We start from the raw sequence: 24,493 nt of genomic DNA on the forward strand, positions 1-24,493 counted from the left end.
GACAAATGCTGCGCGTGATGAACAACTGCAAAACAAAAAGGAACGACAAGAGAAAAAGGAACACGAACATATAATTTAATTGCGACCAAAACAAAATAAAGTCTTACAGTCAAATTCTGAGTCTGGATGTCCTTTTAAAACAAAACACACACTTCTCTCCCACACACACACACACACACAGAGATAGTAGTTGTTGCTTACACAGACGATCCTGCCGTCCTGTAAACTGCAATAAACCCAAACACACACAGACACACCGTAAATCTCACTATAATACGCCCTCTGAGTGTACGTGTGTGTGTTTACGTATGTGTGAGCCTCTGTCTGTGTGTGTGAGGGAGAGAGGAGTGTGTTTTATAGGTGTTGTAAATTTGGCTGCCGGCGTTGTTTTTATCAGCATATTCGCAAGCTGTTTAGCCAACGGTGCAGATGTCACTGTTACGACCACACAAACACACACACACAAATATATATATATATACACATGAAGGAAGACACACAAAGAAGATGCAGACTAAGAGAAACATATTCACAAACACACACACATACAGGATATTTCACACTGTTTATATAGTGACACATGCGTGTATAATCCCATCGAAATTCACCTGATAGAGTGTGTGTGTGTGTGTGTGTGTGTGTGTGTGTGTGTGTGTGTGTGTGTGTGTGTGTGTGTGTGTGTGTGTGTTTTTAAATGTATGCATGATCGGTGTACGTGAATGCAAGTGTGTGAAGGTCAGCGCAGGACTGTGTGTGTGTTTTTCAGAGTGTGTGTGCGTGTGTTTGAGTGTTATTTGATTAATGCTGAGAACCGTGGAGTGTTTAGAGAGAGGTCGCGACCTTTCAGCTTCCATTCAATCAGACAGGGAGCGAGAGAATACCTCCGTCCTCCCGTCTTTTTCCCTTACCTCTCTTTCTTCTGGCTTTTTCCCCCCTCGCCTCCTGAGAATCTGATAAACCTTCGTCAGCACACACGTGCGCACACAGACATGCATGTACCACATGCTAATAAACCTTATATACCTGAGGGGCAGTCACTACACTTAAACTAGTAGTTGGACTGCCCTGTTTTTTTTTTTGTTTTTTTTTAGATTTATCTGAGATGAAGCAAAACAGCCCAGTGTGAGACGAGATGTGGAGCCAAAGATTTTGCAGGCATCAATAGAAATTCTGGATGAAACTGTCCAAATGTGACTGCTGTTATCATCTATGTGTGGACGCTTGTTTCCACCTCTGGAAAAAATGTTCTTGTTGTCTGTAAGTCAAGATTTGATTTTTACAATTTGTTCCCCCAGATGTTTTGGGTTCTCAGAATATGTATCTCAAAATTTTAAGTTACTCATCGGCAAGACAAAAGTTCCAGACTCTTAGTGAGTTGATTTTTTTAAGATACTAACTCAAAATTTCTATTCTCAAAAACTATTGCACTTTTATTCTTCAGATAACGGGTGGGATGATGGTTAGTGGATATCAGATTCTTATTTAGTTGGAGGACTTGTTGCCTTACGTAAAGACTCAAACCCATAGAGAATGTTTTCCAAGTAGAGTTTGAGAACCCAACTAACTTCTACAAAGAACCAACCTCAACATCATCCCACACCTTGGGAGAGTTGAAAGGCCAAATTTAAGTGCAACCTCAAGACCGGAAATCAATGGATAACTTTGTCCAAATGAAGTGCAACGTCCAACATAACAAGATGGATAAATCTTCCAAAGTTCATTGATCCATAACTCAAACCAGACTACTTGGATTGTCTGTTATTATCTCACTCAAAGCTGAAACAACACACTCGTGGAGGTAAGTCTCCTAGAATCTATTGGTCAACTTTCCCAGATGAGAGGAGGGTTCTCCAGCAGAGGATTTATACCTGTGCTTTAGAAATAAGAAGTTTAACAACCATGCACTGGTGTTATGCTGTCCACATACTTTTGGCCAAGCAACATAGTTCACTCTTCTATCCACCAATCTCATCTTTCTCTGAGTCAACAATTTCTTTTTTCCCTGTCTTTCTCCCTTGTCATCTCTTTCCTTTCCTCCTCTTCCTCCCCTTCATCTTTCTTCCTCTATCTGTTAATTTGCTCTCTATCGCTCTCTCCTCTCTTTGAACCTTTCCTTTAGCCCCTGCGGCCCCAGCCAATTACACACTGTTTGTCCACCCGTTTTCAATAAAACACTGCTTCCCTCCCTCCTTTTTTTTCTTTTTTCCCCTCCCTCCCACTCCATCCACCCCCGACTGCTTCCGTCCACTCCCGTCTTCCCTCTCCTCCTCCCTCCCTTCGATCTCTTTTTTCATTTTTAATTAACTTCTTTTGTAACTTGGAAGCGACCCCCTGCCCCTCCTTCAACATGCCTCTTGCACTCCCACACTCGCTCCGGCTTTCTCACAAACACACACACTCATTTGTGTGCGACTTCGGCACAAACACAAACGCACATGTAAATGAAGGTTAAACATGCTATTTACATATCAATTACCGGCAGACACCAAATCAATGATTAATGCAGCCTCAGATTAGCACAGAACCCCGTAGCTTAACCGTTTTCTGCTGGTGTTAAATTGCTGTGTCGGCCGTGTTAAAGATTTTATACATTTGATTAAGATTTGAAGGCTTTTTATTTAAAGCAAATTGATTTTGATTACCTTCAGTCCCTGATTCATTGATTTGTGTCAGCTTGTATTTGTGGCTAAACTCTGAGCTTAGCTACTATCTGCTTGGACTCTAAAATGTCAGATGTCTACAAGAGCTCATAAAATTGGTTAAGAGTTAAACTAAGCCTGGTTAGTGGTCTTCCAGTGACTGAATCTATATTACTCAGTCTTTTATTATCAGATTGTGGTAATTTAAAAACAGCCTGCTAGCGTAATTGATTACCACCTAATGAAAATAAACCTTTCAAACCAATAAACACACCGAATTCATACATTAATTTAATCAGATGAACATTTGAATTTATTGATTTATTGACCTTGTGTCTTGGTGTTAGCTGACACTGCTATGAAGCTACACACATTACTTGGGAATATAATAAAGGGCTCGGTATATGTGGGTTCAAATTAAAGATGTGATCTTGGAATATTTAAACTGTATTTAAGCTACAAAACAAAGTTTATGAGAAGACTTAAAATGTAAGTTTTCCCTCATTTATACCAGCACCTAATAGAGATGTAGAGCAATACAGTACGAGCACTTACAAGTTATCAATAAGTATGCTAGTAAGACGTCTTGATGCATGCTCAATCATCCAGGTAAGTAAATCTCCAAAGGTTGATTCTGTTCATCTGGACGTAGCGTTTTGTGGGAGAAACGTTTCGTCACTCATTCAAGCGACTTCTTCAGTCACTTGAATGCAGGTCAGACTGACTTCCCAGCCCATTGTTCCTTCAGTGGGCTGGTTTCAGTCATTATGCAAATGTCCTGTTTATAAGATTGGGGAAACCTGCAGTCAGCTGAGACTGAAGAAGTCACTTGGATGAGTGACGAAATGTTTCTCCCACAAAAAGCTACGTCCAGATGAACAGAAGCAACCTTTGGAGATATGCTAGTAAGACAAATTTGCAGAAAATTTTAGTGTAGTTTGGGTTACCCTTCGAACACTCCAAGTTCCCAGTGAAAATTAGTCTTCACCAGCTTTAATTAAACATTTTTAAGGAAATATTTTCTATTTTCATATTTAGATGATCTACCTCAACACTGCCAGCTTAGGCCCAGGCCACACAGGCCTAGAGACCAGTCGGTGTCCCTCTGTCACGAGGGGAAAAGTGTATTCCCAAACCAGTTGGGGATTGGTTGCTTTTTGTCACTCGGTGAAATTGCTTGTGAATAGGTGTATGATGCTCTACCAAAAATCCCTGTACATTTGCTATGATTTCTTGCAGAGCGCCATAGTTACCCATATTTTGCATTAAGCTGCCAAGTACTACACTTGCCAACACTTTCCAATATTTGCCAAGCAATACTTAGAAAGTAAATATCATCATTAAATTTGTGGCTAGTCAACATCTTCATGTTAACTATGGGCAACGATGGCAACCTGCTAGCAACCAAACCAATCCTAAGAAATTTTTTGGTGCAGTTCAACCAGTTGATGGCTGAATTAATTAATTAATGCCAGAAAATCTTCTAACTTTTGTAAACATTCTTAATTTAAACTGTTTAACTGAGTTCAGTAATGAAATCCATTACTTACTGCAGTATGGACTGGCACCAGGCTTTCTAGCATAACTTCTACCTGTAACACTATAGACAAGATGAAAGAGTTGAGCTGTATTTAAAAGGTGGTCTAGTTAAAACAGGAAACAGCCAGCTAGTTATAGGAGCAAATAAGTGGCCAGAATGGTCCACTTTAACTTATAAACGCTCTACAAAACCATAATTGTACACTAAACTGCCCACCACCATAATTAAAACTGAGTTAATGAATGAACAGTATTGGTCTTTATGCATGACTGCTCTATATTTCAGCAGTCTTTCATGTTACAGTATGTAGTTTTATTGGTCCCACTGTGCTTTTATGTCAGGTTGCAGTATGTGATTTTACTGGCTTTAAGCTGCAGTTTAATTTCACTTTATTGCATTCCTGCAGGCGATTCACATGTTTGTTTGGTTGACTTTGATTTCACACAGACATCATCATTAAAAGTAACTTTTTATTTATGTTTTTCATGTTTTATGTCATTGTTTTTACCACTATGTGTTTATGGGCTTTTGTGAGGATGTTTTTCTAAACGTTCATACAATTCATCAACCTGCCAGGCTGCAGATAGAAAATATGGCTAATGTACAGTTGTGTTATTTTTTCTACACATACAAGAATTTTAATCATTAAATCATTAAACTTTTTAATGATTAACTTCACTGCATCAACTTCAATGAAGACTCAGCTGACTTAAAAAGCCATTCAAGAAAGAAAAAAGAAGGATCAGCTTTGGAAAAGAACAACAAAACTTTCTTTGAAAGTTACACCCAAGACCAAAATTGACTCTAAAACTGATTTTATCATTCCACCTTTTCCAGGAAAATCTCATGACAAACCTCCTTTCATCCACTGCGTGTCTAATTCTGCTCTACCTGTCCCTCTTTCCCCACTTTCGTGCAATGATTTATTGGTGACACCAATACGTCAAACATTCAAGCAGCAGGTAAAAAAAATAGATACAAGAGAAAACATAAAGCAAAGAGAAAAAATGAGAGAAAACAGAGCCTGAAAGACATAAAGACGTTGCACAAGTCCAGTTGACACAAGCATGGACACACACACACACACACACAAACACACACACACAGAGCGCTGAGTCTTTTTATGACAGCGAAGCATGTATTGTTGCATTGTTTTCTTGGAGTAGAAAATTACAGTGGACCGGATCGCTTCAATGACAAGCTATCAAAACGACAGCATGTGTGCCTGCACACACACACACACACACACACACACACACACACACACACAACACAAAGCATGTGATAAGCAATAGCATGCATAGATAAATTAACATACAAACACACATACACACCACGCTGCTACTAAATGACAAGCTCATAGCTGGGATAACAAACATTGTTTTCACAATGAGAGCTTTTTCCCTGCAGGTGAAGCTGTGAATTGAGGAAGCCTTAAAGTGGTAAAAATGTATTTTTAAAAAAATGCTAATGTGCAGGTGCTGCAAAGTTTAACAAGCTCATATATGAAGACTGAAGATCCTAGGTTTGGTTGAGGACTTGCTACAAAGATCTTAAAGGATAGATGAAGCAGTTGTGCTGAAACTAAAATACAGAACATACTAAGCTGCTTTACAGCACATACAATTAATTTAGAAAGTAAAGTGTGTAGCACTAGCAGTGTTTCATAGGAAATGTGTTATTTTGGCATAATAACAAGCACCTAAACGTATATCTCATTCACATTAGTATACACCGTAAGCAGAACAATAAACAGAATAATATCGTGTTAGCCGTGCACAAAAAATTGTAACTAATTATATCAACTTATACAACATATTTTACTGAAGCATGAAAACTACTTCAGTGAAATGAGAATTTTAAAGCGTGACAGGAGGTTAGAAACATTTTTTGAAAGTGTGGGAGGACGTTCATATGTATGCATGGTATTGTTACCTGTTTGCCATACGCACAGGAGAATCCAGGATCAAAATGGATGTTAAAGAGCTGCGATTACGTTTCTGAAACTATGCATGCAGTTAAACTACAAACCTAACCCTGAACCTACTCCGAAGTGGTTCACTGGTGATCTTCAGCATCATCTCAGAGTTTTTGTTAATCAAACTGTTCATTTGTCCCAGTTTGGTGGGTTTCAGTCAAGGAGCCGTGCTAACGCATTCCTTTGCTTTTATTTGTAATAAAAAAACAACTAAATACGGGAAAATTAAGACATTTGAGGTTGTTCATGTATTTTATAAATGTCTGTTTCGTTGTACTTTCCACTGGTTTTACTGGCTTTGCCCAACTGGGCTGCATAGTACATGGCCCATGAAGGAAGACAGTCATTAAAGTCGTTAAACCCTAAACGTATTATTTCTTACTTAAGATACAAATTCACAACAACTTTAAAATATGAAATTTAAATTCATACAGATTTAATTATTTCTTACCAAAGCTGAGCACAGCTGCGTTTAACCAAACTGGAGGAAATGGTACATTTGTTGGGGTCTGCACTATGTGGACAAAAAGTACTGAAACACCTACACATGACACCTCCAGGAGCTGCCATGGCATGAAGCTCCTGGTTTACAGTTAATGTGCTGCTGTTAATGCCAGAGGAGGTTTGGAGCTTTAAGCTGGCAGAGCGCTGGTGACTTTTACACACTCTGCAGCTCCGCGCTGTAACTTTATGTGGTCTGACGCTTTGAGGCTGAGCCGCTGTGGTTCATAAACACTTCCACTTTGTAATCTTATCACTTACAGCTGATTGTGGAGTATATATGAGGGAAGAAATGTCACAAACTGACTTGTTGCCACGGTGGCATCTGATCACAGCATCACACTCAGCGAGCTCTTTAGCGCGACCCGTTCTTTAAGTGCTTGTAAAGACAGACTGCACGCCTGTGGCAAAGGGACTCAAAACACCTGCATTCAAAGATGAAGCGGGTTAGCCCAGTACTTTTGTCCATGTTGTGTAACGCTTCAGCTGCAGATCAATACAAATATGATGCTGTCGTGAGTATTCGGGGCAGCAGAACAGTGGAAGTGCGGCTGATCTACAGTTTTTGACAGTAAAAATTAGGTTTATGTCACCGAGGAATAAGATATAGAATTTATTGACAATAAGAAGCTAACGCTCATGATTATGAAATATGATCCTGTAAAAGCTCCTTAAATGCCTGTGTTACGTGTCACCTGTTCCTAAATACATACTAGATTCTTCAGTGCAGGCATCTGGATGCATTTAGTCCGGCAACCTGACTATATGAGCAGTTTCCTTACGTTTTACATCACTTGAGTTTCTCAAGTTTCTCACTGACTTAACGGAGCAAAACTTTGACTAACAGAGAAAGTATTCGAGTCTAAATCCTCGGGATCTTGTTTTATTTTTTGCACATGTTAGACTTCAAACTGCAGGTACAGACTTCATCCCCTCACGAGACGAGAGAAGAAAAAATATATAATTTACATGACCAAGTTGTCAAATTCCAAACTTTATTTGGTGAACAGCGCTTGTTGTAACATCATTTTCTTGTCCAGAATCTCTTTATTATATGTAAACAAAAGAAGAAACGGCAGGAGTTTGGGAAGTTGGCACTCAACTGCAGCGCTAACGTGTTTGTTTGCTCACACACACACACACTCACACACACACAAACACACTCACACACACACAAACACACACACCGGTAGAATGATGAGAACTTCTTCCTCCATAAACGTCTCAGTCAGTTTAACCACTGTTATTATTCTAATCATGATGACATGTTTTTAAATGGATTATTATACGTTTTCATTAATAACACGCTGTCTGGGAAGGATTTTTTGACGCGCGGGGAGGTGGTGAAGCACACACACAAACACACACACACACACAGAGGCACAACAATAAAAACTTAAACACTCATACAAAAGCTTCACACATGCATAAAAAGTAAGGGGGGGGGGGGGAGAAAAAAATGAAAATACGCGCAATAAGAAGAAGACGAAGAAGTGACTTTGAATTTCACATGCTCCTGACATGTTTTCACACTGCTCATGACAAATTACACAAAGTTTTTGCTAATAACACGCTGTCTGGTAAAGTTTCTGTATGACGAGCAGTGGTGGGCGACACACACACACAGACACACACACTCACTCGGATATGTATGTATGCTCTTGTCATGTTTTTAATTGATTTCAGCTATAATTATTTTCTCTCATCTGCACGTCACTGTGTTTTAAAAATGGATAGTAATTACGTCTTCTTCCTGTTTTTATTAATAATATGTTGTCTGTGGGAGAGCGCGCACACACACAAACACACACATCACCTGTCATCCCCCCTAGCTGCCCTCTCTTTACCCTCTCTCAGCTCCTCCTCTCTGTTCTCCTTTCATCTCCTCCTTCGCCTCTGACCTCCTCCTCCTCCTCCTCTTCTCTCGCTCTCCCTTGCTTTGATATTGCAGTTTGCGGATGCCGCTCGCTCAAAACTGTAAATCTGTCAACCGCTTTTTCTTTTTCTTCCCCTCTCTACACACACACAAACGCACACCTCTGACAAGCTGTCACAATAAATAGAGAGATAAGACCAGGTGGAGGAAGAGGAGGGAGGGAGGGGTAAATGACAAGAAGATTGAATAAAATAAAGAATGGGAGGGAGGAGAAAGAAGAGGAGGAGGAGGAGAGGAGGAAGAACAACAAGAAGAGCGAGGAGAAAAGAAAAAAGGCGGGAGATGCGGAAAGAAAGGAGGAAAGGGGCGACAGATGGAAAGCTGTAAGAAAAAAGGGAGGAGGAGGAGTGATGGGAGAAGACACACTGGGATAGGGGAATGAAGGTAAAGAGGGACAGAAAAGGAGGAACGGGTTGGAGAATGATGACTGCAAGGAAAAGGAAGGGGATAAGAGAGGAGTGAGATTAACTGAAAGAAAAACATGAGAAAAAGAGGTGCGGGACCAGGGCAGGTGGAAGAGAGGAAGAAAGAGGAGAAAAAAGTAAAAATGAAGTATCAAAGGAAGAAAGGAGGAAGATGGCAAAAAATGATGAACAGATGGAGAGACACAGGAAGTAAGGAGAGAAGGAGGAGACTCAGAGGAAAGGAAAGAAAAGAAGAAAATGACGTGGAAATATTTGAAGGTTTGAATCGAGAAAAGAACGGGAGAGATGAGAAGGAGGGAGTTAAGAGAAGTGCAGGATGGAAAATAAGATTAAACCCGATAAAGGATAAAACTAGAAGAGGAGAAGAAGGGTAAAGAAAGAGAAGAAGAGGAGGAGGTGAAAGGAGGAGGAGAGATGGAGAGATTACCTGGTGAACGAGAGGAAAAGCTGTTGTGACACTCCCTAATGCGATTTCTAAACCAATCTGCTAAGTGCACCTAAGAGACTGTGTGTGTGTGTGTGTGTGTGTGTGTGTGTGTGTGTGTGTGTGTGTGTGTGTGTGTGTGTGTGTGTGTGTGTGTTCACAGGCATCAAATAATCTTGTTGCAGACAACAACCTCCCTCCCTCCTCTCTCACCTCCCCGTCCCTCGATCTCTCTCTGTCACTTGGAGTGCGTCCACACCGAGCAGCTAAATCTGAAAAATGGTTTCCATTTCTTACAGCTCTCGCCGGCTGTCCACAGCGAGCTGGAGCGTTTTTACATTCAGTGGGAAAAAAAGAAAAAAAAAAAAAATGAAAACAAAGACTGTGACACATTAGTTTATGAGTCGCGCCTGTTTTATACACGGTGACAGTGGGAAGGAAGAACTCCCTTTTGACAGGAAGAAACTTTATGCACAGCCAGGCTCACAGAGGGGCGGCCAGCCATCTGTCGCAACAGGTGTGAGAGTAAACAGAAGAAAGACAATAACTGTGCAAATCTTTGTACAAACAGGAAGTGACGGACCAAAACCACTGATAGGTTTGACAAAGAGCAATAATTCACACCACAGAATAAATTAAAACAATAATAATAATGATAATAATAAATAGTTATGGAAAGGGATGGTGAAGAGGTGTGTGACCTGGGGAACCATCCTAGAACCATCATCTGAAAGAATCTCAAATATAACATAATAATACATTAGAAATAAATAATAATGGCAACTTTTAATAAACTGTCTTCCTCCCCGAGCCTGGTTCTCTGCTGGAGATTTCTTCCTGTTAAAAGGAAGTTTTTCCTTCCTACTGTCGCCAAGTGATTGCTCATACTGCTGCTGTGATTTGACGCTATAAAAATAAATTTTGACTTTTAAAAGAAGAAACACATAAGAGGAAAAAGAGTGAGCGAGGAGTTTATCCAGCATGAAGAGAAAGTAAAGTAGGCTGTACCAGCAGCAGCGCCCCAGATCACAATGAAATTATGATAACAGTCATAATATTTGCGTGTTTTCACTTTTACTTATTCAAGTTAGTTCTACTAATTAACTAAATTAGCTGCTAGTATTGTTCAGTCAGTGCAGGATCTATCTGTATCTGAGACTAAGCAGGGTAACAAGAACACCAAAGGTCAAGGGGCACTTTAGGCATTTCAACCCAACAGTATCTGATAGGCCAGAAATAAATATACATTACACTGCAGACACAGACTGAAATGTTACGGTGTTTCTGATGTTTGGTGGCTCGATCCCGGGCACACACAATAAAGCACTGTGTGAATGTAGTCAACAGCACTGTGAGTGTTCAGTGCCATATATGTACCAGCCTATAAGGCAGGTTACTATTAAAAGAGCTGCTTTTCTGTTGCTACTAATTACGTAACTAATGGTTAAGTATAGGAGATGTCTGCCAGTCGGGAGCAGAGACTTAGCATGTCTGACCCACAGCTGGCCAGATGAGCAGTTTTAAAAGATGATGTTTCACAAAAAGAGTCAGAATGTTATAGAAAATGTTTGTATTTTTGTTATTCTTCCAGCTCTCCTGCTGAAATCAACTTCCTTCCTCTCTCGCTCTCTCTTTAGAACTATCAGTGTCCCTCGCCCCCTGCTTTTGGAGTCTGGCTCAAAAGTTGGAGACTGAAGCAGCCTTTGTGAAACATTATCTATTTCCCAACACACACACGTTGACCTGCCTCTCCCCTTTTGCCGTTTTGTTCAGTCCACACACACACACACACACACACACAGGATCAGTTCTTTTCCATGGTGACAGAGGGTCATATTTCTTGCTTTGATCTTCACTCCTCCCTCCCTCACGCTCTCCCTCCCTCTCTGTGATCCTTCACTCTCTTCTATCTGTTTTCATCCAGAAAACAGGAGGAGAGAGAGAGAGCATCTTTCCTCAGTGTCGCTCACCCTGGCCGGTTGGTAGGTTGGTAAGTGAAGCATGAAACCACCTCCTCGGCCCCAGAGATGCACAAGCACACACTCAGCCACCAAGCGGCTGGATAGAAAATGTGATAAACATTCAAACTGTACACAGGGTGTGAGGAACCCGATAATCTGAGATGAGCTGTGCAGTTGTCTAAGCCCATCTCCCAGAAATATTTATATACTGCTGATACGACACGGAGATGTTTTTGAGTAAACATAACTGTGGCCATAATTACGTGTTTTATCAACATGATGCGAGCTAGTCGATTTAATGATTAAGACAAGCCACATGTATGTTCGATGGCAACCGAAATGTCAGCTCTCTTTCTTCATGACAGTGTTTAAACGATAACAGCAGTTTGATAAGGGCAGAGAAAACACTTTTTAGTCTTTTGCTGTCGTTTAATTGTTGTTCATTTGATCATTTTTTCTTTAATGCCTGAAATATCAGCACGAATTATAGGTGTTAAGCATCTTTGTTGAGCTCACGATCAGCACCGTAATTTAAAGCACGTATTTAGAAGTTAAAGGAGAGAAAGCCCACAGTCAAAACACAGACTGTGTTTACTTATGTTAAATCAAAATTACCAGATTTTTTTAAACCTTAAGCAAACTGCTTTCACTCGCTAAAATACAGGAACCTACACAACCCTGAGTCTGCTATACGAAAATGATGAGGCTTGCATGCCCTTTAGCAATTATAGTCAAGCTCAATAACTGGAAAAAAATTACAACATATAAAACATTTCAGAAATATTTAGATATTAATTTGTAAGAGACTAGGTTGAATTTAACTGGCATTTAATTACATTTTTGGTGTTTTTAGACATGAAGTCAAAGCAATGTACAAACAAAACACAAATGACAATGGCCCAACCAGTTAACAATCCATCATTATTGCCATAAAAGGACAAGTGTGACTTGTCTGCAGTTTGAGTGAAGATCAATTACACGATCAGTGTGACCAAATCTGACTAAATAAGGAAGATAGCAGGAGTAGTGATTGTTTTGAATAGTGGACAGATAGAGGAACCAACAGACACCTTGCTACGGTATAAACTTATTGGTCAATCAGCCGGATGAACGAAATAAATCAAATATTGATACTTTCCTTATTTCTAATAACCCAGCACCAGTATATTGTAAATGAATGAAACGATAAATGAAAATCAAGGTAGTAAAGAAGAGATGGGAGGAACAACCATGTTGTGAATACTGATGTTGCACAGTTTGGCCACCAGAGGGCACTCTTTGGAATGCTGCAAAAACAACAACCAGCTGATCCGGAGCGTAAACGAGCAATCCACAACTTGCTGTGACAATAAAACAAGAATATTTTTAAACTGCACTGGCATGTTAGCTTACTCATAATTAGCCACACATAACACACATCGTTTGGGAAATTTTAAAACCACCAAATATTGGTATCAGTATCAGTTTTAAGATATCGGTCAGGCTCTAATCCAGATTGCAATAAGTTAAAATCTGATATTCTCAATTATGTGTTAACAATAACTAAAATTTCTCAGATACTCATATGTGTAACTGTTCAGGTTAGTTAGTGGTTAGTTGGTAGTTGCTGTCTTAGTGTCGCTCCTTGCCCAGTGGGACTCATCACACTGGAAACCCTGATGGAGGAAAAGCTCTGTGCTGCCACATTGGAGTTGAACACTAGTTTCATGAGTTAAGGTTTTGCAGATCATACTGTAGCCCGTTTCCTTTTACATCTTTAAAAATGGAAACAAAATTGTTGGAAAGAAAAACACGAGACCTAATTGTTGCTGTTCTGTGTGCGAGTCAAATTATCAGGGACACGTTACAGATTGTTTGGACCTGAGGACCACGTTCTTTCAGTTGGACTACTACCAACGGCCACATGTTTGGTATTGTGGCGTCTCCAGTTACAGTTAAACAGGTGAAAAGCAGCACTCTAACTGACCTGTCGGGCTCACAGTGTGCATTAATGTGAGCAGATGCTTTCAGAAAATCAAATAAATGAACAACAATAAAACTCTCATACTGTGTGGCGATTATAAGAGACTTCTAAACAAACTTGAATTTTTTGTGCCTGTCTGTGAGAAAAAAAGGGTGGAAAAAAAAGCACCTCTTTGTCACGGATCAATCTGATTAATGCAATGTGTGAAGATTACGTCCGATTGGTCACCTCCTCGCTGCTAACGCGCACTGTCACACTGCAGCGAGGTGACCTCAGCTCCCCGCCGGCCAACGCTTTAACCTTTATCAATTAACCAACAGCACAAAGCGGAGCTGAAACCAGACACACTTGCGCGCACGCGTGCGTGGGAAACATCACACCAACAGAAACAACACACACGCACACAAGCACCAGCAGGACACACATGACAAGAACAAGACACACAAACACACAGATGTAACCTGACACAGTGTGACAACTGATAGCTCTGTTTGTGCTTTCTACTCCGTCACACACACACACACACACACCTCAGGCAGAAGGCAAAGCGACTGACCACATTTGACTGTGTGTCTTACAAACCACTGTGCTCCATTAAAAGAACTTAATGCCCCATGTAAAAGAATGAAAAACAGCAAATTGATGAAAGGAGTTCACGCTGAGTGTGTGCGGATGTTATTCTGCGAGAGTGTGTGAAGCTGCAACGCTTCAACAAACCAAAACGACTTTTCTCCCCCTGCGTTGCAGACAATGCGACCTCCATCATCGGTATGTGTGTGTGTGTGTGTGTGTGTGTGTGTGTGTGTGTGTGTGTGTGTGTGTGTGTGTGTGTGTGTGTGTGTGGGCTCTAACAGCCTGTCGTGATAAGGAGAGACCAGAATAACACTCCGACATCAGCAACCCTCCCACCTGTCACTCACTATCGATTCTCTCTCTCTCTCTCTCTCTCACTCACACACACGCACACACACACACGCACACACACACACACACACACACACACACACAAGCAAGGAGGTGACAAGGAGGCAGAAAACACTCAGACCAAAACAGCTCTGCGGTTTGATAGAGATCGTCTGCTTCGTTTTTAAGCAAAATAATGTTTACATTCAGGAGGCAGTAAAGACACCAGTCCTCCACCTTTTTAGTTCAGTTAGAGGGCAACACAAACACTCTCAAGGATACAACAAAAACAACCAGTCCTCCAACAACATGACCACATCAACAGTCTTAAAGGATCCCTGTGAGCATTCCTGAAACTGCATACAGGGGAGTTTCGTGGGTGCCATAAAAACACAGACTTTTGCTCAGATGAGTCTCATCTGGGAGCGGCTTTCAGATGCTGTTTGGTTAGGCTTAGTCACTGAAACTACTTGATTAGGTTTAGGGGCGGAAAAATTATGGTTTGAGTTAAAATGATCTGTTGCAAGAGTGCAGAGTTCGACTCCATCGAAATGGAGCACGCAAACACAAATAAACTAGCAGTGATGTGGCAACCAGATCAAATTGTGCAACTTGTGGTAACGAGAGTCAAGTATTACGTTACCTGACCGTTAACCATTCTTTAACCTGTGAACTCTTTGGTTCAAAGTATGCTGACCAGACGCTTTAACACTGCTAACATCGACGCATTAGCACCAGAAATACTGTATTATTGTTATTATCATTTTATTAACGTCTAAGCTGCTAGTTTAAAGATGTTACAACATCACTAGCCCCCTCTCTCGCTCCCTCTGAATGTAAGTTTTAAACAAACGGAGGTTGAAAACAAATCAATGGCAGCCGTGTTAGCTAGCACTCCTTTGCTGTACTTTGATGTAAAAACAAAAATGAGCGCCTGGCTGTCGGCTTCATCAGGATAAAATATAACTAGAATATAACAAAAGCAGTTGAACCGATGCGTAAAATTGTTCTGCACCAGGGTGTAGACGCTAGCAAAGAAGAAACCAAGGCTTCTGGTGCTAGCACTGATAAGGTTAGCCAAACTCTGCAAACTGATCTGACAATGCGTGTTTTTGTGCAACAGTATACTCGGGTCAATGTGCTGCATATTTCAGCTACATTTGATTTGTTTAATGAGGGGCGTGATTAATGTTTAACTTGGACGGTTGAAGGGATGTTCTAAATGTTTTTTGAGGGTGTCAATAAGGGTTTCTCTTGTTTAAAAACAGCTAACAAATTAGTCATAAGGAACATGCCTAATGTGCTTAGCACAGCTAATGTTGCATCGCATTCGCAGCGGGCAAGTGGGCTGCATTAGAACATTTCTAGTAGTTGTACACCCAATGCAGGTTGTGGTATCCAATGCACCCAATATCCCCGTGTTGGTGTTGTTCCTGGATCATCGAAATAAACTTGGGTCCACATTCAACACTGCAAGGGACCGATCGCATTGTTGTGATGTCATAGATTTGTGATGTCAGGGTCAAGACGTGATCATGGTCAGGGTTAGGGTTGTGCAATTGGTGTGAGGGTGTTTCCACGTTGCAAAACTATGACATCACAACAGTGTGATTGGTCCCTTGGAGTGCTGAATGTGGACCGACGTTAATTACAATGATCCAGGAACAACAACAACATCAGTTTAGGGAAATCTGATTTTGCCTCTGGCTGCGGTCTGGGGTGGTGGCATTGGTGGAGTTCATGATACAACCTGGTCAACCAGCAGGTGGGGAAATATAAGACAGGGAAGGTCAGGCCTGGGCGGTTATAAGCAACTAAACTTTCAAAATTAGAGCACAGTGATTGTGCACTACAAAATAAATCTCAGACTGTGACTTTATCAGTTGGATGGAAAGTTAATAAAACGAGCAGCAAAATATGCTTGTGTGTTCAACCCAAAGGTAGTATGTTTTGCCTTTGTCACGTCAACACATTTTAAACTTCTCACATGTCATTTAATGGCGTAAAATGACACTCAGGTGGGCACCACTCTCAACATTGATCCCGCAATAACACTCAAAATGACCTGACCTCTTTCTCACCGTTTGTGACACCAGGCTCGATTCTCAAGTTATTTAAAGGAAAGTTTAACAAAGACACTGAAGACATTAAAAATGCGTCCCTCCCTCTTTCTCCAGCAGAAACAAAGAATAAAATGATCTGAAGGTCTGCGCTGCAAGCTCAATTTAACGTCCGCAGGTTACAAGCAGCTGATGTCACCTCCTTTAACTCATTCACTGCCAGCCATTGGCAGTGAATGAGTTAAACCCATTGACTCATTCACTGCCATTGACGGCTATAGACGTCAATGGCAGTGAATGAGTTAAATAACTCATAATTCATTTTGCCAGACTTCAGCTGCTGCAAGTGTGGGAACTTTGTTTCACTTTCTTACTCGCGCGCATCAGGTCTCCTTTTCCTGTTTCTTTTCTTTCACGTCAATAAAAGGGCAGATCTTTAATAAAAACAACATCAAGAGCACTTTAAATTAAAACAAAACAAGGCATAAGTTAACAAAACCGACACCAGAGGTACGAGTGGATAGAAGCGGTGATTGCTTTTATACACACACACACTCACAGAGAAACACAAACACACGGGTTACAGAGAAGACAAACTATGCAGAAGCCCAGTGGGAGTTCTCTTTCTTTTCTTTTTTTTTTTTGAGCGTTTAATTTTTTCTTTCTTTTCCCAGACAATAATGTTAAGCGAGGGAGGGAATAGCCGGGAGGAGGGGGCATTAAAGAGGGTGAGAGACAGAGAGAGCGAGAGGCATTAGAAGAATGTCAATATGATTGGAGAGAGAGGAGTGTGTGTGTTCGCTGTGCGTTCAACAACAATGGATCTCCAGCCGTGTTGTTCCATGTGCATTCGCATGATCCATTATTACCCCTGACATGTACCGCTGTGTAAAGTGAGTGTGTGTGAGAGAAGCAGAGGGCAAGAGAGGGGAGGCAGGGTGATTGAGATTGAGAGGAGAAAGGTTTGGGAAGAAGAGAAAATTAGCCCAAAACAGAACTACACCTGTGAATTTAGGCAAAGTCGTAAAACGAACCTTGCCTGTTCTGTTCTTTATGAAATAGCTAGAGGACTGAACATGTCATGCTTAATAGAGTATAACCTAGTGTGTGTGGTCAGCTTTAACAAAAAACAAGAAACAAACAGGCCACTCATCACCAGTCCAGCGACTCCACAGCAACATGATCTGCCGTTAATTATTAGCCGATACTGAACGAGCGCAAACAAAAAGCCGTTCATCCATCAACAAAAATAACTGAGCAGACGACATCCTGCGCTTCCAGCTGCAGCCCTCGCGTGAACTTTCACTGTCTCTCTTTCTTTCTCTGTTAAGGAGTTTCTGGAAACACAGCAATATATGAGGCGCTTGAGAGGTTTGGATTCTCATCAGAAAGCGGGCGCAACTGGTACTAAATTCATTCTGCAGCGAGATGACACGCTCAAACATTCGGCAGGAGTCATAAAAACTAACCATCTTCAGCTACAAATCATCCTGCAACAGATGGTCTGACCCACACACACCCTGATCTCAACATCATGGAGCCAGCCCAGGATTACACAAAGAGACAGAAGACAATGGAGATGAAATCCACAGAAGGCAAGTTCTCCCAACAGCCCGCTTCTTCACCGAGATGATGCCTCAGCTACAAACGGGCCAAACAGCCGTAACTAAAAGACTCCTCAAGCCACGTTTGACTTGATCAATTCCTATACAGTGCTTTTCTACTCTCCTTTGACACCCAGTCATATAAGCAGTTTTGTTCCTACCTAAGTGGTTTCTGTCCAACATTCACACGCTGATGGATGCAGCAGAAAGGAACTCAGGGTTTGCTGTCTTGCTTGAGGCTATGTTGGATGCAGACTGGAGCAGCCAGGGATCAAACCACCAACTTTTTGACTATTAGATAACCTGCTTGATCTCCTGAGCTACCGCCACCCCAGCAACTAACTCACTGACAGAGATGCAGCCCAGAGATTATCACAAACGTTACCCCAACATTTTCCAGTATTAGTGGTAAATATCCACCTCAAATCCTCAGCCACCAGAACACCTCCACCCCTCCTCAGCACTGATTATCCAAGTCTGTGGAAGTCTACCTGAGGGAATCGAGCACCATTATCCCAAATAAGATTCCCACACTTAGCATTTCAATCATGAGCGTGGAGAGCGCTGTGAAGCACTTGGTTTAGGTTGTTAAAAGTGGATTTAAATTCCATCATAATTAAACCTTTCAGTCATCTCTGGTGCCCCACGGATAGGGAGGCAGTGTCACCCCAGAACGGATCGCTCCCATCAGAGGAGAAGAGCTTTATCACACAATAAAGGTCAGAGCAAAGGTGGGCCAGCAAAATTCCTCCCCCAGAATAACGCAGCCATCAGAGAAGCTGCTGATGGGGTCCAGTGTGCCTGCCTGTTTGGTCTCATTAAAGCTAGACGTAGCAGCTCCCGTCTGCTTGTACAGGCAGCTCGCAGTGGATCACACTGATAGTGACGTAAACCTATAGATGATTCTCAGGTAGGTTCCAGGTTTTGTGAGGTGTGCCATTATGTCTGATTTCTAAGCAGATTTATGGATGTCTATAAGAGATTGACATTGAAAACATTAACATCAGAGTAATGATCATAAGCAGAAGTGCAAATTTTGGCACAAAGCGCAGAAATCGGCTGCCAAGTGTTTTTTTTCCTGCACAGGGACAGTGAACTTTAATAAATTATGCAACCAGAGTCAGCAACAAAAACATGGCATGAGACAGCCCAATGCATACGAGCCCATCAGTGTAAAATTAAGAACAAGAGCAGTCCGAGGACGAGCGCCTCCCACCCAGGCTGGTAATTCTTGGCACGAACCGAGTTGTCAGATTATCTCGGGATGTAATTTGATTTGTATTTGTGAAGATTTGACGTGAAACGCCTCGCAGCGGTAAAAGAAAATATTAATTTCTAAGAAAGGCCAAGCACCACCTGTTCCATCCACAACGAGTTGTAGATGGTTTGAAGATTCCCGCTAACAGACGGGCGAACCGAGCAATTAGCACGAGCTCCTCGGCAGAGGTGATCAAATAAACTCGACAATCGCGGCACGAGTTTGGCCAGAACTCAAGGCTGGTTTTAAATATTTTAAATCGTCAGTGTTTTTCTAAGTAATGAATGAATTTCACTTTACTTAAACTGAGAACGCAGACTGACTGAAGGTGATCTTTCTAAACTTTGGTACTGGATCACTTGACTCTTTCCAAGACGACCATCAGAGCAAAATACAGCTAAAAATAATAATAATAAAAGAAAAACTTCTGTGACCATTTTGGTAAAAAGGCCAAGTCTGAGTGATGAACTCATTTAAACCTGCTTTTCTGAACTCAGAACGCATCTGTCCTTCTCACATGACTAATTACCAATTTTTTTTAACCTTTATGTCAAATTTCCCCGACATCTTTAAAGTTTAAATTTAAAACCGAAATACTTTAAATCTATATGAAGAGGGAAAAAAGAAGCGGGGAGAAAGTCTTAAAGTCATCTTTGTGGAAAACAGTAAACGTCAGAGTTTAAAGAGGGTGCGGAAAATCGGAAATTTCACAGGAGATGCTGCAAAAAGTTTTTTAAAAATTGTGGCAGTTACATTTTTTTCTGTCCAAAACGAATTCACTTCAATTCAGTTTGAGGTGCCTAAAAGAAGAACTAAACACAAATCGTGTAAAACCAAAAACACTTTGATTTAAACGTCTTCCAATATGTTCTGTAAATGAGGCTCGACACAGTTAAAAACAACAGAACTGAGCAAATAAAAGACATTTCTAAAAACTGTGAGGCCTCTTCTACTCAGCGCTAAACTGGAGAAATATTTTAACTTCTTTGGTTTGATTGTCTGAACAAAACTTGATTTAATCTTTTCTATATTAGTGACAATAATTTTTTTAAAATGTGAATGCAATGAAGCAACAGCAAGTCCAAAGAGTTCATTGCAGCTTCTAACTTCTCTTTAGTTATTTTGAAATCATTTGAAATGTGTGTTGTGAACTATTTTTGCTTCGTTCTGTGGATTCACATCAAAATTTAACCCACTGGAGAAAAAAAAACAAACACTTTCGAGTTTGAACTTGAAGCCAGCTAAATAGAAGCTGTGGGCTCAGACAGGTGAGGTGGCAGGTGTACAGCAAGTATTCACACACACACAGTGAAAAGCCTATTTACACACAAACGCACATCAATGCTGCATTTCTGCAACACACATCCACTCGATTCCCGTTAAAGCCTCTCACACACATATTACCTTTCATACACCACATAAAGACACAGAAAAGCTCTTTCCCTTTCACTGACACACACACACACATGCGCACACACACACGCACACACACAGATCTGCTGGTGAGATATAAGGTAATGGATTATGTGTAAACAGGACAAAGCAGCGGGTTGTTTACTTTGCATTTGTTTGCCATAAGCTTTTTGTTCCTGTAAAAAAACACCAAACTAATGAAACATGTGTCTGTCTGTGTGCTCATTTAGCATCACACACACACACACACACACACACACACACACCTTCCAAAGTCGATACAGTAAAAGCATCATCCAAAGTAAAATAAGGAACAGTGCTGATAACAGAACAGGAAGTGTGGAAGATAACCATTAATCAAAAACAGTCCCGAGCCTCCAACAAATGTTTGCAGAGTGTCATAAAAATGCACCCTAGAAGCACACACACACAGAGAGAGAGAGAGAGAGAGAGAGAGAGAAATGCAAAGGAAGCAGGAGTCTAAATAGAAATATGAATGAGCTGTGAACAGAAAGAGAAACAAGAGTGGGATAAAATTAAGAGAAAGACTCTGGATGATTTATTTCAGGAAAGTTTCGGGAGGATTTTGCAGAAAAACTTCATATCAAAAGATCAGGATTCCCACAGCTCGGTGTTTTACCAAAAACATGCTTGTCACAGTAAATTTAATCATTTCATTAAAAAACATATTGCAGGACCACTTTGTACACAAGTTTAAACGTGCGGACGCAGAGCCAATCCAAGGCTGTAGTCCTAAAAGGGGGATGAAACCGCCGCTAAACTGACTCAGAGTTCTCTAAATGTCGCGATTCAATCACGCTGGAAGAAGTTTGAAAATTAGACAAACTCTTTTTGTTTTTTGTTTTTTTTTTCTTGAAATATGAAAAAGTGCGTAAAGTGCGGACCGACCTGGCGCTGGTGCAGTCCTGGTACAGCGTCTCGAAGTCCTTCCTGGAGATGAGCTTGCAGCGGTTCACGCCGGGTTGGATGGCGCCGAGTCCCCGCAGGACGCGCACCTGCTCCACGGTGCACACCACGGGCGTGATGTCCAGCCTCTTCAGCTTGGTGTAGACGGTGTGCAGCCCGCCCACCAGGTGCTTCAGGAAGAGGTCGAACACCTGCGGCAGGCATATCAGCTCCTGGCCGTCCACGCTGAAGCTGGCCACCTTCACGCCGTGCACCTCCACCAGTTTGCACTCGCTGCACAGACCCGAGCCGGACGAAGTCTGCGCCAGGCTGGGGGAGCCCGGAGTCAGGCCGGCTGTGCTCAGCGAGCCCAACCCGCTCAGGGGACCCAGAGGGGCGGTGGAGCCGCCGTTCCCCAAGCCGGCCAGTGCGCCTCCCGGTCCAGGCAGGAAAGCGCTGAGCATGCTGCTGGTGAGCCGTGGAGACGGGGACAGGGAGTGGGAGTTGGTGTGCGCCGGGCTGGAGGTGCCGGTGGAGGCGACGGATGTGTGGAGCGCATCCGGGGCAGAGCGGTAGAGCGCGACCGGAGTTGGAGCGCCCGAGCCCGGCGAGAGGAGCGGAGGGGAGCCGGGGAGCGACATGACGGAAGGTCAGCGGTGAAGACGCGCGCACGCACTGAGGCTTTCACACTCTCACACGCACTTTCTTTCGTCCTCTCGCTCTGTCCAGCTGGGAGAGGGAAAAACAACACTTGTGCGTCTCTGCTGTTGGGCTTCCGCTCACTTTTTCCGTTTCTATTTTTGATTTCCTCGCCTCAGCTTCCACTCGCCTCTCGTTCTATCCAGAAGGAGCTCTCGCTCCGGGTATCCGTGCGTGGAAAGCGGACTGTCCGGTCTGTGCGTAAAAGCGACTGGAGCAGAGTCCGGGTCAGCCCTCGCCGTAGCCCCGCCTCCTGTAGGCGTGACTGACTAAACATTGGGCCAATCAGACGCGGTCCTTTGTAGGACTGTGAAGATGATTGGTGTAGAAATGAGAGGAGGACTTTATTGCCCCCCATTGATGTGTGTTTGTGTGTGTATGTGTGGAGGGTATCGGTCAGATCTCTCGCTTTGCGGCTTCATGAACTTTCTCACGAGTTGCTTGAGTCTCTAACGGGAACTTTTTATTTTTCTTCTTCGAGTTTTTTTTTTTTAATTACATGCTGCGTGTTTGTGCGTGTGCAGGATGACCTGCGAACAGCTGAGGTTTAGGAAGAAAGGAGGGAGAAAGAAGGAAAAACAGGTGAAAAGGGAAAAGGAATGAAAGAAGGGAACAACACAGGTAACGATTAAAAGAATGGAAATAACAAGGAAGGAAAAACAAATAAAGAAGAAGTGTGCATAGGTGGCAATATCGAAGGAATGAATGAAGGAAGGATGGAAGGATGGAGGGAAGAAGGAATAGCAGGTCACAATAACAACAAGGAAAGACGGAAAATGAAAGGAATATATATTTAATGAAGGAAACAAGGAAAAGGAAATTTAAGGCAGGATTGAAGAAAGGAGGAAATAAAGGAAGAAAGTTAGGGAATAATGTAGGTAAACGTAAAGAAGAATGAAAAGAACAACAATAGGAAGGAAGGAAAGAAGGAAGGAAGATCAAAATCAAATGATGAGGTGAAGGTGTGGACAGGTAAAAATAAAAGAAATGGAAGGAAGGGGAGATGGAAGAAATAATAAAACTGTGATAAGGAAGGAGAAGGAGGACATGAGTAGAGGAAAACAAAAGGAAAAAGACAAAAAGTAAGACAAGGAAGGATGGAAGAAACAACATACGTGACAATTAACAAAGTGAAGAGGAATAAGAGGCAAAAAGGAAGCAATGAATGACAGGAAGAGAAAAGAAGGAAGGAAGGAACAAGAAAGGAAGAATGGAGGGGGAAGAGAGAGGGAGAGCAGTGAAATAAACAAATAAAATAAGGAAAGAAGGGAAACAAACTGAGCAAAGGCGAAGTGATGATAAAAAAAAGAACAAAGGTGTAAAGAAAAGAAAAGAAGAAGGAATAAGAGGTGACAGCAAAGTAAATGGAAGGAAGGACAGATGTGGAAAGAATGAAACAAGACAGTGTAAGAAAGGAAGAAAGAAAGAGAACAAAATAGGTGATGATAAAAAGTACGGAAAACAAAGACAGATTGGTAAGGATGGGAAGGGAGGAAGAATAAGATAAATAATAAAACAGGACAGAAAGAACAACAATAAACATAAGGAAAGAAGGGCAATGAAAAGTATGGAAGGGTAAATATATAGTGGAAGGGAGAAAAAGTAAGGACAAGAAAGAGGTGTGTAGAAGGAAGGAAGGAGAAAGGAAGTATGTGGAAAAAAGTATAAACAAGGACAAAAGGAAGGAAGGAATGAAGGGAACAAAATCGGTAGCAACAAGAAGGGCTGAAGGAAGAAAAAAGAAATCACAGTTTGGAAGTAAAGAGCAAAGGAAGGAAATGAAAAGAAGGGAACAGCAGGTAACAATACAAAAAAGGACAGAAGGAACAACAATGAGAGAAAGGAAGGAAGGAAGGCAAAGAAAACCAACCCGTTCTCACTCCCAAAGCGTAACATTTTACGCTAGGTGACAAATCGTCACCATATTACGTTTTCGGCTACCCACCACGTTCCTAAATGACGACCTCGGAAAAAGAGGAAATATGAGAACCGTCTGGACTGAACCTACACATGTTCGCTCTTATTCTTCAAATCGCTTAGAAACACGCTATTTAACATCATTAAAGTCCTGGTTAAGGTCAGGAATAAGGTTATGGTCAGGGCTAGGGATAAGGTTAGGTTTAGGGCTGGAAGAACGCTCTGAGAAAACAGAAGTGGAAGGAAAGAAGGAAGGAAGGAAGCATGAAAGGAAGGACATTGATGACGAAAGGAAAGAAGGTAGTAAAGAGGGAAGGGACATAGGAGGGAAGGAAGGCAGGAAAGAGGAGAAAGGATGAAAACACA

At 41.8% G+C, this 24,493-nt stretch overlaps 1 protein-coding gene across 2 annotated transcripts in view; it reads right to left on the minus strand.

Annotated features, from left to right (window-relative positions):
• dachb (dachshund b) overlaps positions 1 to 22,392 on the minus strand; it is a 116,161-nt gene extending 93,769 nt beyond the window's left edge. For both annotated transcript variants that reach the window (XM_086275604.1, XM_086275597.1), the window contains exon 1: positions 21,515 to 22,392. In XM_086275604.1, the coding sequence (XP_086131730.1) occupies positions 21,515 to 22,152 (638 nt within the window). In that variant the 5' untranslated portion in view covers positions 22,153 to 22,392. The remainder of the gene's footprint in view (positions 1 to 21,514) is intronic.
• Positions 22,393 to 24,493: the final 2,101 nt, after the last annotated feature.

Source organism: Aulonocara sp. 'chitande type north' Nkhata Bay, linkage group LG3 (genome assembly GCF_057382095.1).
Source record: "Aulonocara sp. 'chitande type north' Nkhata Bay isolate Kocher_YH1m ecotype deep benthic linkage group LG3, A_spYH_male_GT1.1, whole genome shotgun sequence".
Taxonomy (NCBI): domain Eukaryota; kingdom Metazoa; phylum Chordata; class Actinopteri; order Cichliformes; family Cichlidae; genus Aulonocara; species Aulonocara sp. 'chitande type north' Nkhata Bay.